This window comes from Homalodisca vitripennis, chromosome 2 (genome assembly GCF_021130785.1).
Source record: "Homalodisca vitripennis isolate AUS2020 chromosome 2, UT_GWSS_2.1, whole genome shotgun sequence".
Classification (NCBI taxonomy): Eukaryota; Metazoa; Arthropoda; class Insecta; order Hemiptera; family Cicadellidae; genus Homalodisca; species Homalodisca vitripennis.
In genome coordinates this window covers 6289392-6306429 of record NC_060208.1, presented here as the reverse complement: position 1 = coordinate 6306429, position 17038 = coordinate 6289392, and the positions used below count along the sequence as shown (strand labels likewise).

The 17038-nt window shown below is 31.0% G+C and overlaps 1 protein-coding gene across 10 annotated transcripts in view; it reads right to left on the bottom strand.

Moving 5' to 3' along the window:
• LOC124356157 (longitudinals lacking protein, isoforms F/I/K/T-like) overlaps window positions 1-17038 on the bottom strand; it is a 288925-nt gene that overhangs the window by 221950 nt on the left and 49937 nt on the right. The window contains exon 4 of one of the 10 annotated variants that reach the window (XM_046807319.1): window positions 2530-3127. The exons of 8 other annotated variants lie outside the window; for them this stretch is intronic. In XM_046807319.1, the coding sequence (XP_046663275.1) occupies window positions 2898-3127 (230 nt within the window). In that variant the 3' untranslated portion in view covers window positions 2530-2897. Of the gene's footprint in view, window positions 1-2529; window positions 3128-8657; window positions 14445-17038 lie in introns of those variants that run through there. One more of the 10 variants, XM_046807320.1, reaches the window with a different exon arrangement.

Sequence of the window (17038 nt, the reverse complement as noted above, 5' to 3'; positions counted from 1 at the left end):
ATAATGATGGCCTCATTTTCGAACATCTATTATAAAAAGGTGCGTACGGTTGGCCCAACCTGATTAATTTTGCTAAAAACTAGTAATGTATTATACTGAATAAAATCGATTTTTTGGTACTTATTTCTGTTTTATTTTAGACTTTGATTATATAAATTTTCTCAGAATTAAATTCTCTACAATTAATGTTTTGTTGATTTTATGTATTTATTACCAATTTAACAAAGTTATTGTACATCAAACTTAAAAAAAACATTGTTTCATGCCCCAATTTTTTGCATTTAACCCTGAATCCCTCAAAAACTACTACAGGTACAGTTCTGAAACCTATTTTATTAGCTTTATCAGGTAAAAATACATAAGAATCCACGATATTTCTTACTTAATTAACCTTTCCAAAAGTTCAGTATGGCTTTATTTTACTCTTTACCCAGGAATTCAGGCGAAATCTTTCGCTAGCTGTAACTCGCTAACAAAGCGTTTTCGGACCTATGTTTATATAACATTTTTTCATTATTTTTTACTAGTACAATGTGCTGTAGAAGTGGGGGGAGAACTTCATGAATCACCCTGTATATACATATAAAATATTTCACAATATATATTCATTTATGTAAGTATTTAAAACGTCTTATTTTTATGTTATACTTTTAAGCTTGTATTTGTCAGTGTTTATGTTATTTTATAAAATCATAACAATACTCGTCAACTTTAACAATAAATCCAAATGAAAATAACTTTCCACGGGATTGTGCTCAAAAACACTCTCTCAATATGGAAATTGTACAACTTCGTTCTTGTGTTTGACGAAGAAATGAATTTTGAGACTGCCCTTGCGGAAAGTAGTAAAAGGACAACAAGGGCACTTAAACCTTGGATTCTTTCCACACTGATGCTTGTGGTTGATGTATGATGTCTTGAGACGATAGACTTTGCCGCACTCGCAAGAGTAGCTCAGGGTCTCTTCTCCTACATTAAAATACAGTTGGGTTATTAAGACAGGTTTCAATTTAAAATATTCTCCAATATTTAATAATGATCATGATATATTCTTAACCAGTAATTAACTTCATCTAGTCTATTGTGTTGTATTTTCAATAATTTAATCCAATTTTTAATATATATATATATATATTATTTTATATGAAGGGTAGCCTAATAGGAACATGAACATTTCACAGATTTATTTTAAAACATCAAGTAAAAATTTCAGATTTTTTATTCACTCCAGTTATTAAATAATATCGATTTGATTTTTAAAAAAACTGGACAAAAATTTTAATTTTCAGATTTTAACAAAAAACTAACACAGTATTTATATGATGCTGCATCATACATGTCAAAACCATTTTTTTTTCATTTTTTTTCCCTTTTACTATCTGTGGGCCACTCTTAACTACTGCCTCATATATTCGTTGTTTTGTTAAACATACAAGTTACTGAAAATCTTAGCTTATTTTATCAAAGCACTTTGTATTTTTATCTTACTACTAAACCTTCAAGAACAAACTTATCTTGATAGCGTATTGATAACTTTTAAGAGCCTTTAGTCACCTGTATTAAAAGCACTAATAGCATAATTTAATAGTAAAATTTGTTTAATTTTTAATTTTTTTTTTGGGGGGGGGGGATTTGGAATGCAGAATCTCCAAATGTTATTGTCCTGTACTAACATGTTTTCATCCATTCAGAAAATTCATTCTATGAGGAGTTAATGAGTAGAGGAGGCTAAAAATAAAAATTACAGGTCACAAAAAATGTATTTTCAACTAATCAAGAAGTATGATCTGTAAAAAAATAATTATAAACGATTTTTATAAATTATTTAGGTTAATCTTTTAAGGGAATATTAATCTCGCTGTAATTAAATGAAATATTTTATTAATTTTTTTTATATTTGACAATAAAATGTCTATTTTATACACTAAACCACAAAATATTGAAGCCTTCTTACTCACATAAATGTAAAGAAGAAATCCCGCAAGAAGATATATTTAAAATATGTTAACAATCCACAACACAGTTATGAAAATAAAACTAATTATATTTCCCACATTATTAATTAATTACGAGAATTGATCTTCTAATTTACATAGTGCTCACATTTAAATTTGAACACAATCTAAATTTTGAATAGTTTACCTAAAAAAGAGTAAATACACGATCTTCAGTTTGTCTCAAACAATTCGGTTTCCATTCCTTTTCCTAAGAGATACATATACAGTGAGGGGAGTACTTTTAGGTTTGGAAATATCTACCTTTTACAGTCATTCCTGCCAGTTTTTGAAAATAGAAAAAAGTTGGTTGAGTGATATAGACATTTTTACTTCCTGTTCATAATTGTTAAAGATTTAGTGAATGTGTCAAAATTTTGATTGCCCTGTATATTTAAAATAGTAAAACTAAATATAGATTTAATAACCAGTAAAACAAAATTGTAATAATATACAAAAACAATATGTTTCATTGGCCAAGGCTTATTCATTGCCATATTCAAATTTCCTAACATAAAAAATAGGACACACAGATGGGAAACAAAATAACCTTTTAATTCACTAAAATTTATTTATGTAACCATTTACAAAAATACATGTTTTGTATAAAAGTTTATATAAAATATAGTGTTTACAATAGTCTGTTCTAATACGAATTCAGATCTATAAAATATATTTAAAAACACAGTATGTATGAAGATGTATAACATTTTTTTTTTATTGTAAACACTTTTTAGAATTGTTCTAAAATTGAACCAGAGTATTAAGAATAGAACAAATGACAATCTCTTGCAAATCCCAATACATAAATACAATACTTAGTCAATTACATAAGAAATATCACCTTTAGCTGAATTGGTGTTAGATTATTTCATAGCACAATCGTTAATTATATTAACATAATCAATAAGGCCATTGATCGTGTGGGTGTTTCTTAAAGAAGTGAGTCTTGAGATTGCCTTTGTGTGCCGTGCGCAGTGGACAGCAGGGACAAGCGAACTGCGGTGGCTTCCCGCAGTAATAGTTCTTGTGCAGCTGTAGTGAGGAGGTGGTTGAGTAGCTCTTTCCACAGACTTGACAAACGAATGATCGTTTACACTCGTTTCCCGCCTCTCGCTGCCAAGCCATCCCCCCTGTGAGTTGAACAAAGCGGCATTACCCATGCTACATTCGTTAACTCATGTAACTCATATGTGGATTACTATAAATAGTAAGCTACACACCACTTCTGGTCTGTTTGATATTTGATATTTATTATTTATTATTTATATATTTATTTATTTGTTAAAACTTAATATATTTATGCTTGTTAATTTTTTACCTTGTTTTTGTTAGATAATTCTTGTTAAAATCTGGATAGTATAAGTAGTAAATTAAGTATATGTTATGGACTGATAGTAAGAATATAGTATTTGTGTACCATGGTGGAAAAAAACATATAAATAAAAAAAACCTTTACTTGCCAACTGCATGTATAATTTGTTTAATGTATTGCATATTATTGTAGCAATAAGTCACACCTGCTTCTAAGCACCTGACTCAGTAAATTTATGTAAATTTTTGAAATAAAGGTTTTTGTAAACTCTGTAAACACACACACACACGCGTGCACGCACGCACTGATATATATGCTATCTGCCATTGCTACACTATTCCACCAAATAAATAAGCATCAGATGTCAAGTTTCCACTGTGAACAGCCAACTTAGGTTTTAAAATTCAATACATCTGGTATTTTATTCACATTTTAAAAGAATTAAAATATATAATCTATGGGCTAAGTAAAATAAAACCACAAACAGCTCATAAATATTAAAAGTATTTTATTTTAACTTTCTGTTTAAATGTTTAGGTGCTGTTTTTACAACATGAGATACACACATAAAAATATCAAAAAGCAGTTTTGAGGCAAATGATATAAGTCCTACATACTACAACACTGGCTATCTAACTTACAAACTTTTTGTATCAAACAGGGTGATATTGTAAATAATTATTTGTAAAAAACAAATATTTGGTTTCTTTAGCATATAACTGACTGAAAGTCTACTTCAAATACATCTACTATAACAACAACATAAGTATAAACAGGATCGCATGTAATAAGCTTGTAGGTAAATTTTAAATTCCGTTTGAATGTATTACTACATTTTATAATACAAGATATAATTGAAATAAGTACAAAATACCCATGTTCTAAAACCAATAGGAATATATAACTATTTTTGTTCATCTAAATTATCATATCAGAATATACATAATTATATAATAATAATACGATTTTAAAAGGCACGTAACATTTTAGAATGTGTGACTTTGTACAAAAAGTATTTCTTAAATTTATAAAACAAAATTGTTAACAAGTTTGCAACAATTTGACCTACATGTTGTCATGCAACAATATTCTAATACAATCTAAATTAAACTTCCTGCCTCAGTTTAAACCTTGAGAATATTCAAAATGGCCTCCATTAATAGCTTGGAAGACACAGGGGATGTTGGGTTGAAACTGCCTGATCATTTCGAAAATTACAATAAGATCGAACATAACAAACCAGTTAAATATTTATTAAAATAGATAATTATAGTTAACAGTGTTGTCATATAATCAACTACTTGACAAGCAATCAGCGATAAGTCTGTCTTTTACACAACACAACTTATATTATATTTTGAGCAGACAAATGTATCTATACTACTTTTCAAAATCAGAACAGATCATGATCATGAAGGAAACAGGATTTTTCTGGACATTTGCCATCATTAAGAAACAAAAAAAATCAATAACACTACGTTTCGAGACCTCCAATCTAATCTCTTCTTCAGGTAAATAACTAACCTAACACATTGGAAGTCCGATGGCCGAGTGGTCTAAGACGTTGGACTTTGGGTCTGAGTTAGAGATAGCGCAGGTTCGAATCCTGTCTGTGACCCTTGCACATTTTATCAGTACCATCAACCTTGTACTGTATCGACTCTCACCCTTATTCTGTTTGATAAGATCCTTGCACAGGCCAGTGGCCCATGAGGACGGGCAAAATAAGGCTTAAAAGGGGATCGGCTTCTCCTTTAAAATAAAAAAAAAATTAATAAAAAAAACATAATTACAAACTTGGTTAAAATAAAGAAATCATACCAGAGCGTTGTGATACTGATTTTTTTCTATCACTGAACAATGGCAAATGTAAAAATCCTGTTTCCTCCCATCGTCAAAAACAAACTTGAAAAAAAGAAGAAGAGAGCATCTTGTAACAATAGTGTACGAAATAAGAAATTCATATATAACATTCAATATGGCCAACGCTCATTTGGATGCTTTGCAAAGAAATGAGTCTTGAGATTGCCCTTGTGTGCCGTGCGCAGCGGACAGCAGGGACATGCGAACTGCGGTGGCTTCCCGCAGTAACATTTCTTGTGGAGCCACAGTGACGAGGCAGCCGAATAACTTTTCCCACACTCACTGCAGACGAATGAGCAACTTTGCCGTCTGGGTGATCCTACGAGTTCAACAGAGTGACATTATTTATGCAACCGTTAAATTTGTCAAATTCAAACGATCTAGGAAGATTTGATGAATCAGCTCATATGTAATTTGAAATTGTTGGATGCATTACATGCTAAAGTAAATCAATTCCAACAGTTTTAGTACGGAACCAGTATAAGAATGTCATATAAACAAGATCAATATATTATGAGAATTGTCTGTTATCAAACTCCTCCGTGGATAATGTTCATAAACTATACTGGTCTAGCATTTTTAAGACTTCAGTGCAGATTATGTATAACAGGGTATACAGTATGGTTTGAATTGTCTGTCACTACTGCAGTCTCAGTGACATTTGTTTTAATATTGTTCTAGTCTTCCATAATTTCAGTATCACTGAGTCTACAGAGTCCGCCCTGACTCTTTCTATGTTTTCATCCTCTTTCTTCCAGCAAAGACTTCAGAGAGTAACAGTAAATGTTGGGAAGACATATGTCCCCTACTTTTTCAGGGCACAATAGATCCGCTTCTCATCTGCCACAAGATAATAATAGCTGAAGTTTAGCGACCCACAAACAATATGGTCTGTTCCATGAAACTACAGCAGGAACCAATCCTTACCTCCCTTAACTATCGTAAATATCTTATTGCTATTAAATTTTATGAAAAAGAACTTTCTGTTAAAAAGTAATGGAAGATTTTTCAGCTTATTTCCCAACTAAGTAAAAACATTTCATTACTTTGCTTTTCTAAACTTGAGTTGAAACAATCTGATGAATCTCTTTGTAAAAAATCAAAACACATTAAAAAACCTATTTGTATTTAATATGTGATGAGTAGACTGCAAAACAAGTTTTATCGTGAGCACAACGAAAGAAATGTTTACAAAATAGACAAATATTTCCAGCAAAGAAGTTTGAGCACTGTGCTCAGTATTGGAACTTGGAAGAGAATTGAAAACATTGGGGTCTTGACACTGGTTACGATTAAGTCACATTACAACACTTTCTAAGTTTTGATTATTTCTGCAATTCAGATACCTCATAAATAGTTTGCACAACTGTTTTGTTGGCTTATTTTTACACTAGTTATAATCCAGTTATAATAAGAGCATGGTACTTGGTCAAATACATTTACACTATATGTGGTAATGTTTTACAAGCTCTTATCTAACATCCCCTTGAAAAAGCTCCAAGCTTCAAAATTAAATAAAAAAAATGTTCATTATTTAATGTTTAAAGTAAAACAACTGCATTAAAGGAGAGCCAATGACATATTTGTCAGAGACGCTAGACTTTGGGTCTGAATTAGAGATATCACAAGTTATATGCTACATCCAGGAACATTCACTTCTTGTGTACTTTGTTTTACAGGATTGATACATTTTACACAATAAATCAACAGTACCCTTTCTATTCAAATTTGGATTAGGGTTCAAATAAAACACTGATTCTTGGCAAGTTATTTTTATTACAATTAGTATTTTGCTGTCTTACAACAGAGTACTGTTCTCACAGTCCACATCTAGGCTAAGATTCTCAAATAAAACACTGATTCTTGGCAAGTTATTTTTATTACAATTAGTATTTTGCTGTCTTACAACAGAGTACTGTTCTCACAGCCCACATCTAGGCTAAGATTCTCAAATAAAACACTGATTCTTGGCAAGTTATTTTTATTACAATTAGTATTTTGCTGTCTTACAACAGAGTACTGTTCTCACAGCCCACATCTAGGCTAAGATTCTCAAATAAAACACTGATTCTTGGCAAGTTATTTTTATTACAATTAGTATTTTGCTGTCTTACAACAGAGTACTGTTCTCACAGCCCACATCTAGGCTAAGATTCTCAAATAAAACACTGATTCTTGGCAAGTTATTTTTATTACAATTAGTATTTTGCTGTCTTACAACAGAGTACTGTTCTCACAGCCCACATCTAGGCTAAGATTCTCAAATAAAACACTGATTCTTGGCAAGTTATTTTTATTACAATTAGTATTTTGCTGTCTTACAACAGAGTACTGTTCTCACAGCCCACATAGGCTAAGATTCTCAAATAAAACACTGATTCTTGGCAAGTTATTTTTATTACAATTAGTATTTTGCTGTCTTACAACAGAGTACTGTTCTCACAGCCCACATCTAGGCTAAGATTCTCAAATAAAACACTGATTCTTGGCAAGTTATTTTTATTACAATTAGTATTTTGCTGTCTTACAACAGAGTACTGTTCTCACAGCCCACATAGGCTAAGATTCTCAAATAAAACACTGATTCTTGGCAAGTTATTTTTATTACAATTAGTATTTTGCTGTCTTACAACAGAGTACTGTTCTCACAGCCCACATAGGCTAAGATTCTCAAATAAAACACTGATTCTTGGCAAGTTATTTTTATTACAATTAGTATTTTGCTGTCTTACAACAGAGTACTGTTCTCACAGCCCACATAGGCTAAGATTCTCAAATAAAACACTGATTCTTGGCAAGTTATTTTTATTACAATTAGTATTTTGCTGTCTTACAACAGAGTACTGTTCTCACAGCCCACATAGGCTAAGATTCTCAAATAAAACACTGATTCTTGGCAAGTTATTTTTATTACAATTAGTATTTTGCTGTCTTACAACAGAGTACTGTTCTCACAGCCCACATCTAGGCTAAGATTCTCAAATAAAACACTGATTCTTGGCAAGTTATTTTTATTACAATTAGTATTTTGCTGTCTTACAACAGAGTACTGTTCTCACAGCCCACATAGGCTAAGATTCTCAAATAAAACACTGATTCTTGGCAAGTTATTTTTATTACAATTAGTATTTTGCTGTCTTACAACAGAGTACTGTTCTCACAGCCCACATAGGCTAAGATTCTCAAATAAAACACTGATTCTTGGCAAGTTATTTTTATTACAATTAGTATTTTGCTGTCTTACAACAGAGTACTGTTCTCACAGCCCACATAGGCTAAGATTCTCAAATAAAACACTGATTCTTGGCAAGTTATTTTTATTACAATTAGTATTTTGCTGTCTTACAACAGAGTACTGTTCTCACAGCCCACATAGGCTATTCACAGATTCTTGTTATTTTTATTACAATTAGTATTTTGCTGTCTTACAACAGAGTACTGTTCTCACAGCCCACATAGGCTAAGATTCTCAAATAAAACACTGATTCTTGGCAAGTTATTTTTATTACAATTAGTATTTTGCTGTCTTACAACAGAGTACTGTTCTCACAGCCCACATAGGCTAAGATTCTCAAATAAAACACTGATTCTTGGCAAGTTATTTTTATTACAATTAGTATTTTGCTGTCTTACAACAGAGTACTGTTCTCACAGCCCACATAGGCTAAGATTCTCAAATAAAACACTGATTCTTGGCAAGTTATTTTTATTACAATTAGTATTTTGCTGTCTTACAACAGAGTACTGTTCTCACAGCCCACATAGGCTAAGATTCTCAAATAAAACACTGATTCTTGGCAAGTTATTTTTATTACAATTAGTATTTTGCTGTCTTACAACAGAGTACTGTTCTCACAGCCCACATAGGCTAAGATTCTCAAATAAAACATCTTACAAGCTCATTATTATACATGTAAAATATGACTCTTACATGTTAACCTATACTAACTATAGAGAGCCATTTTAATTCAAATTTCAAACCAACAAACAATAAACAATGCAAAAATGAAAATAAAAAAATTACTGTCCATAATGCTTTAAATGCAGTTTTTATTGCTGGATACCATAATCTGTAGTCTATTAATTTAACTAATCAAGTTAAATGCCAAAATTAGAACATTTATTATATCACTAAACATTTAAATATGAAGTTGACACTTAATCAGTGTTATGTAATTATAGCAAAACTGGCTTCCAAGTAAGACACCGTTATTTTACAATTTAATATCTCTCTGTGATTTTAATGTAGAATCAAACCAAGACTGAAGTCCTACATTCATGTCTAAATAAAAGTGTACTTAAAAAAAAAATTATTTGACAGTATAAATTAACATAGTACGACTTTTCAATGATTGTTTTATTTCAAAGCTGTTTTAAGTACTTGTTTTTATTCCTTAAAATCTCAATACTTATTACACTCTTTATTTAAAACACTGACAACAAACACTAATGGTTTATTTGTAAAAAGACACGAGCAGTATCAGAATTTATTGTAAAAAAATATTTGATTTACACTCTTATTAAAGTTGATGAGACATGTTTAAAAAGTAAACTCAAGTTGATCACCATTGTGTGTATGTGGCTTTTCATTCTTCTTTTGCATTTGGCTTGGCACGTTCGAGTATGTTGTATGTATGTTTATGCACACTGACAGCAAGATGAATTAGACCAGACGACATTCATCGTCAGTCTGTAGTAATTACTGAAAGGTGGTACACAAAAATGTAATGTGACAAGGAAAGGACTGGGTTGGAGTTATCAACCAGTACATGGCGAGGAAAGTTTACAAAACCAGTGCCACATCTCATTTAAACGGGAAAGCAATTGGCATCAAACATTGTTTAACAACTGAGAAACTTTAAGTGCCTCCATGGACAACTCAAGGAAAATGTAGTAACCACAGGTAAAACTGATGAAAAGTAGGTTACTTTAAAAGGAAGAGCTTTGTCCACATTAAAAATTAATGACATTACTCAAAATGAATTAATACATTAGAAACAAAAAATCAAACATTTGCAATTTTTCAAGATTTTGTTCAAGTATTTTATAGAAAAAAATAAAACAAAACAGTTAGGTCTTCTTAATCAAGAAGACTTTTTCAAAAGAAAGTTTTCATAACATGTCATAAAAGAACAAACACCTTTATCTAAAAATTGCCAAAAAATGTGACTAGAAAAAAGAAGAAACATTGCCAAAGATATATAAATTTAAATTTTTTTAAATTTTAATTTTACCCTCTACACTGATGCATGGCAGTTAATTTTTCATCTAGAATTTTCAGCACTCTTATATAAGAATCGTATTTATGAACACTAATTGCACCCTTCATGACAAGATACAATTATTCTTCCTGCTTATACATCCGTATGAGATGTGTCCATGTGCACAGATACACAATACTATCTAGCTTTTTTTCTATGCGTTTTTCATAAATTTTACTTGTTCTTCAATTAATAATTTGAATTTGCGCATATTTTTTTTATATTTAAAAACGATAAGGAATACTAGAACAAAGTACTAAGGCATCACCAATGTTTAAGATAACATTTTTAACGAATTTATAAAGTAGTTACTATTACTGTTCAATATAAATTTGTCCAACAACAGAAGTAGAGAAAAGAAAGAATGAAGAGGTCTCTGTTCACAACACTATCGGACGGTTACTGCCCTAACAGTGACTCACTAGTGAAATCTGTAAACTGTACTTACTCTCAGCAGAGATATACAGCACCTTACACTCAAACAATTTCCAAGTATTTTTATTCAAACCATTCCAATTTACTGAGTGGTGCCCAAGGAGTGTTTATTCATAATGTTTATGGTTGTAAAATATTGTTGCATGGCAATTACATTTAAAATGTAAATGTAATATTTTGGCAAAGATACCTTACAGTTATTGTTTTAATTCTAAAAAATTAAACTTAATTTGTTCACATTTGTTCTTATTTCTTGGATGGTCACTGCCTTGAGAAGGATGTCCTTGCCACACATTCACTCAGTTAGTTAATTCTTATCACCGGCAGAAAATGTTCTAAACCTGTTTATTTAATTGTGGTAAATGATTAAACAGTTCTAAAATGCAATAACTATTTAAAACTGTACATTTTTTATCAACACATTTTATTTTAAATACTAATTTACCTTTTATGCATGCCTCATATTTAATATAAATCATAAAGACTGAAGTAATAGATGCTCATAAGATATACTTCATGCATTTGAAAAAAAATTGAATTAATAAACACAATAACAATACATTTTAAAAATAGGACAAAACAAAGGATCTTATGAGTATCTTCCCTTAATAAACCTATTAGTTTCAAACATGTAAAAAATAATAAAACACAAAATAGGAACTCATCTACAACGTGAAACAAAAATAACTGAATAATAATTTTATTAAAGCACAACGGCCATCCTGAGTTTTGTTGAGCAATTATTACTGAACAGTAGGTTGCTTCCCAGAAACAGCGCTGGCTGCTCCTAGTTTTAAAATTATTCAGGATCATAAGAAATCTGATAATAAAATATTACAATCATAAATTAGGAACCTAGAACAGATGGTACAACCCAACTAGAGATCTAATAAAGATGAACATTATTACAATCATATATACAAAATATTTTACAAAGAAATAATTTACTGCCTACGTCGCATAATTAACGAAACATCGTTCATAACACTGAAAATTAAATACTACATTCCAATAGTTGCTTACTCTAATAAATGAACAATGGAAATATCAGAACTGTACACAGTATCTTACGTACTTTTCCGTCCAATGCCATCCATGTAACAGTTCTGAGTGTAAAGCTGGCTTAAAATACAAACCAAACAGTCATGGATAAGTATTTAGCACAACCTTACTCACAGTCAGTTTTAAAAAACCGTAAAAAAAATGACATCATGCTGTAAACTAAAAGAAATGAGTTCTCCTCACCGATTTATGACATTGATTTAGCTATACAGTAATGGTACAAGTAGTGATCCTTGTGGTATGCCACTTGGGATTAATCTGTATAAGGTATTCATTCATTCATACATTTCACTTATATGTATAAATGATTCTGGCGATTTGAAAACAATCTGTGATTTATGAAATGAGACAATTATTGCTAAACTATTAATTTGAATCTCTGAGAGCTTTTATTGAGGATGGAAGCATTAACACAGTCAAAAGCCTATGACAGATCAACTACAAAACACTCAACAACAGTATCACCACTCTCAACTACTGTCATGACAGTCTTCAATAAAATCATTAACAGAGCGATTTTTTTATAATTCTGCCTACAGCAATAATTCAACTTTACAATAAATGTTTAAACTGTGAAGAGTGAAATTGGCCAACATGTTTTTAAATCCAGAGCGGTACTCAGTTTTATATTATTTTACTAAAATTAGGTGATGTGATTTATTGAATTAATTTCTTATAATTAAAAATTTTCAACCTGGCAAAAACACCACCTGCTAGAGATAAATTGATTACATAGGTTTTAGTGTGTTTATGCTAAAATTGTCTACTCAGGCGTGCGTCTAGTTTTTAATTTAGAAAGAACATTATCAAGGTAATTTGAATCTGTCAATTTGATTGAGTAAACATTCCTCATTAACAGGGTTTAATGTGTTAATCAATCAAATGATAACATTATAAATAAATAATGTAATTAACGTTAAAGGAACTGAAATATATATATATATATATATATATATATATATATATAATATTATAGTTTTATATAAAAATTATATAAAAATTCATTTTGCATTTATAACCAGAAAAACCCAGTTTACAATAGTGATTTTTTTTATTTTTGATGTATTAAAAAATAAAAATAAAACTAAACTCATAATACTGAAATAATACTTTCACATGTCTGTTCATTTTCAGAACATAACATTTATATAAAATTATTTGTTTTAATGAATTAAAACAGAACTAATAACCAGATTTTAAAATAGAAACAATATATTGCATTTTACAATGAAACACAAAATATTTCTGTAACTATAAAATAGGAACTTGATCAAATTTGGAGAATGCTTTGGCTCACATCAATGTTTCATGATTACTAAACCAACATTCATTGTTGTATGTAATGAAAATGTTACAAAACTTCATTATATCTAATAAGGCACAACATTCGGATCATCTTCCATACTTATGATACATTGTAAAAGTGTAACGGATCATCTTCCATACTTATGATATATTGTAAAAGTGTAACGGATCATCTTCCATACTTATGATATATTGTAAAAGTGTAAAGTTAACAAACTTTTTAATAATATCAACTAATAAGAAGACAATGATCAAACACATTTTATTAATATGTTCAATAAATATTTCCAAAACTAATGACCAGTTAAGTAGGATTTTGATATACTTTGGGAATATTAAAAATTGTATAACAAATTTGACATACGACACAGTATTTAGTAAAATAAGTGTCATAAAGCCTTATTGTAAAAATCTCATTTCCAACTACTTCCTAAGAGCAATCAACAAAGTAATAATGATCAACTTGTATGTAGGCCTATATCACAAAACTGATATTCACAACAAACATCACAGTACACAAGGCACTTCTTTATATAAAACAAAAATGTCAGTTTTGTACTATATATAAACAGGCGGGAGTCTAATATTGTCTGCGTTTCTGATGTTTGTAAGAATAAAAATGCAGCCTTAATATATGTGTTCCAGACGCTTAATTCCACAACAATAGGCAACCATACAAAACTTTGCATTTGTGGTAGTATGAAGACTAAACAAGTGGAATACACACACTGCATGGAAAGTGATTATGTCGACTGTCACACAATCTGTCTGTAAACCCAATTTCACTCCAGGATCATCAATAATACGAGTATGTTTATATTTCAGGACTCACTGCTGTGTCACAAATATGAAAACTTTAACAATGCTGTGAAAAAGTTTATTAGAAGGCATGTGTAGATCAACATTATTGGTACTTTTCATGATTAGGCCTATTACGGGAAACCTGAAAAGTTTGTCCTTAACAACTCGATGGGTAGCTACTTCCACGGTTCTACTTGTCCAGTGAGACTGCGGCTTGCGACAGGACTTCTCTGTGGGTTCGGCTGATGTGTAGCATGAGGTTGTATCGCTGCTTGGTGCGGTGCGGACAGTACGGACAACGGAACCTCGGCTCCTGTCCACACTCGAGCCGCACGTGTCTGCGCAGTGTGTGCGGGCTGCTGTAGGTCTTGTGGCACTTGACACACTCCAACAGTGAGCGGACAGCATCTGCAACACAAAACCCACTTGCAACCGATCTTCTGCTGCTGCAAGGGCTTGCGAGGCAAAGTACAGAAACCTGATCAAAAATGTCATTAGATTCGGTCAAATACAAATGACTGAATATTGGTTTCATAATATTGACACCTTACGATGTTTTGTTACAAAAAGACACTGTATTTCTCGCAAGTCCTCGCTAATTCTACACACATGCCCTAGTACGGTACCGCAGGCAACCCAATCCCACAAGCACAAAATTCTCATTCATCAATGCATCATCAGTGGAAGTTTTAAATGAACAACAGTTCAAAATTACAGTAGTATAAGTGAAATTTATTTTCCTAATGTCAAACCAGACCAATCCGTTTATTGCACTTTACTTTTTTAATTAAAAAAATCAACTTAAATTTGTTTTTAATACACAAGATTGTTTTCTAGAATCCTACTTTGCTCTTGGATGATACACTTAGTGCTGTGGATACTCACAATCTCATTCCTGCATTCATCTGTGCTGGAATAAATCAATACAACAAATAAAATGATAAATAAATATGTAACAACAGCAATTAAATGTGGCAAAAACTTATTTATTTCTAATAATCAGTTGTAAAGCAAACCCAACCAAAAATTTTATGAATCCATAGTTTATCTGTTTATATATATATGTATATATATATACACACATATATAATATATATATATATAATTTATATATGTATATTCCTTTTTTTATTCAAATTGTAAAAGTTTTTAAAATATTCTGGAGGGAAAATTCATAAATGATGATTTAATCAGGAAAAGAAAAAAAAAACCTTCAAGTAGTTTATTCTGGCATTTCAACTATATTCTTTATAAAAAGATTTACTATGTTAATCTGGATTAAAAAATATACTCCTCATATTTGTTATCCCTATAACATTATGCAGATGTGCTTTTGAAATTACTTTCCTTATTTTATCAAACCACCTAGAATTTTACAATTTCCTTATTTCACTAAAAAATGTAGAGTAGACAAAAGCAATCTTGGTAATAGAAAGTCTAGTTCTGTATTTTGAACACCTGTCCACAAGGTCAAGAAAGTACAAGGAGGTTCTACGAGGTGAGATAGTTTACTGTAACTGATAACAATAATACTGTCCTGAAAGTTACTTTTACAAATCTGAATAAGTCTAGTTCTGTATTTTGAACACCTGTCCACATCAAGAAAGTACAAGGAGGTTCTACGAGGTGAGATAGTTTTACTGTAAACTGATAACAATAATACTGTCCTGAAAGTTAGTTTTACAAATCTGTAAATAAAAAAAGTCTAGTTCTGTATTTTGAACACCTGTCCACAAGGTCAAGAAAGTACAAGGAGGTTCTACGAGGTGAGATAGTTTACTGTAACTGATAACAATAATACTGTCCTGAAAGTTAGTTTTACAAAATCTGCTAAATAAAAAAGTCTAGTTCTGTATTTTGAACACCTGTCCACAAGGTCAAGAAAGTACAAGGAGGTTCTACGAGGTGAGATAGTTTACTGTAACTGATCAACAATAATTACTGTCCTGAAAGTTAGTTTTACAAATCTGCTAAATAAAAAAGTCTAGTTCTGTATTTTGAACACCTGTCCACAAGGTCAAGAAAGTACAAGGAGGTTCTACGAGGTGAGATAGTTTTACTGTACTGATAACAATAATACTGTCCTGAAAAGTTAGTTTTACAAATCTGCTAAATAAAAAGTCTAGTTCTGTATTTTGAACACCTGTCCACAAGGTCAAGAAAGTACAAGGAGGTTCTACGAGGTGAGAATAGTTTACTGTAATTGATAAACAATAATACTGTCCTGAAAAGTTTAGTTTTACAAATCTGCTAAATAAAAAGTCTAGTCTGTATTTTGAACACCTGTCCACATGGTCAAAAAAAGTACAAGGAGGTTCTACGAGGTGAAATAGTTTACTGTAACTGATAACAATAATACTGTCCTGAAAGTTAGTTTTACAAATCTGCTAAATAAAAAGTCTAGTTCTGTATTTTGAACACCTGTCCACAAGGTCAAGAAAGTACAAGGAGGTTCTACGAGGTGAGATTAGTTTACTGTAACTGATAACAATAATACTGTCCTGAAAGTTACTTTTACAAATCTGCTAAATAAAAAAGTCTAGTTCTGTATTTTGAACACCTGTCCACAAGGTCAAGAAAGTACAAGGAGGTTCTTCGAGGTGAGATAGTTTACTGTAACTGATAACAATAATACTGTCCTGAAAGTTAGGTTTTACAAATCTGCTAAATAAAAAAAGTCTAGTTCTGTATTTTGAACACCTGTCCACAAGGTCAAGAAAGTACAAGGAGGTTCTACGAGGTGAGATAGTTTACTGTAAATGATAACAATAATACTGTCCTGAAAGTTAGTTTTACAAATCTGCTAAATAAAAAGTCTAGTTCTGTATTTTGAACACCTGTCCACAAGGTCAAGAAAGTACAAGGAGGTTTTCTACGAGGTGAGATAGTTTACTGTAACTGATCAACAATAATACTGTCCTGAAAGTTAGTTTTACAAATCTGCTTTAAATAAAAAGTCTAGTTCTGTATTTTGAACAACCTGTCCACAAGGTCAAGAAAGT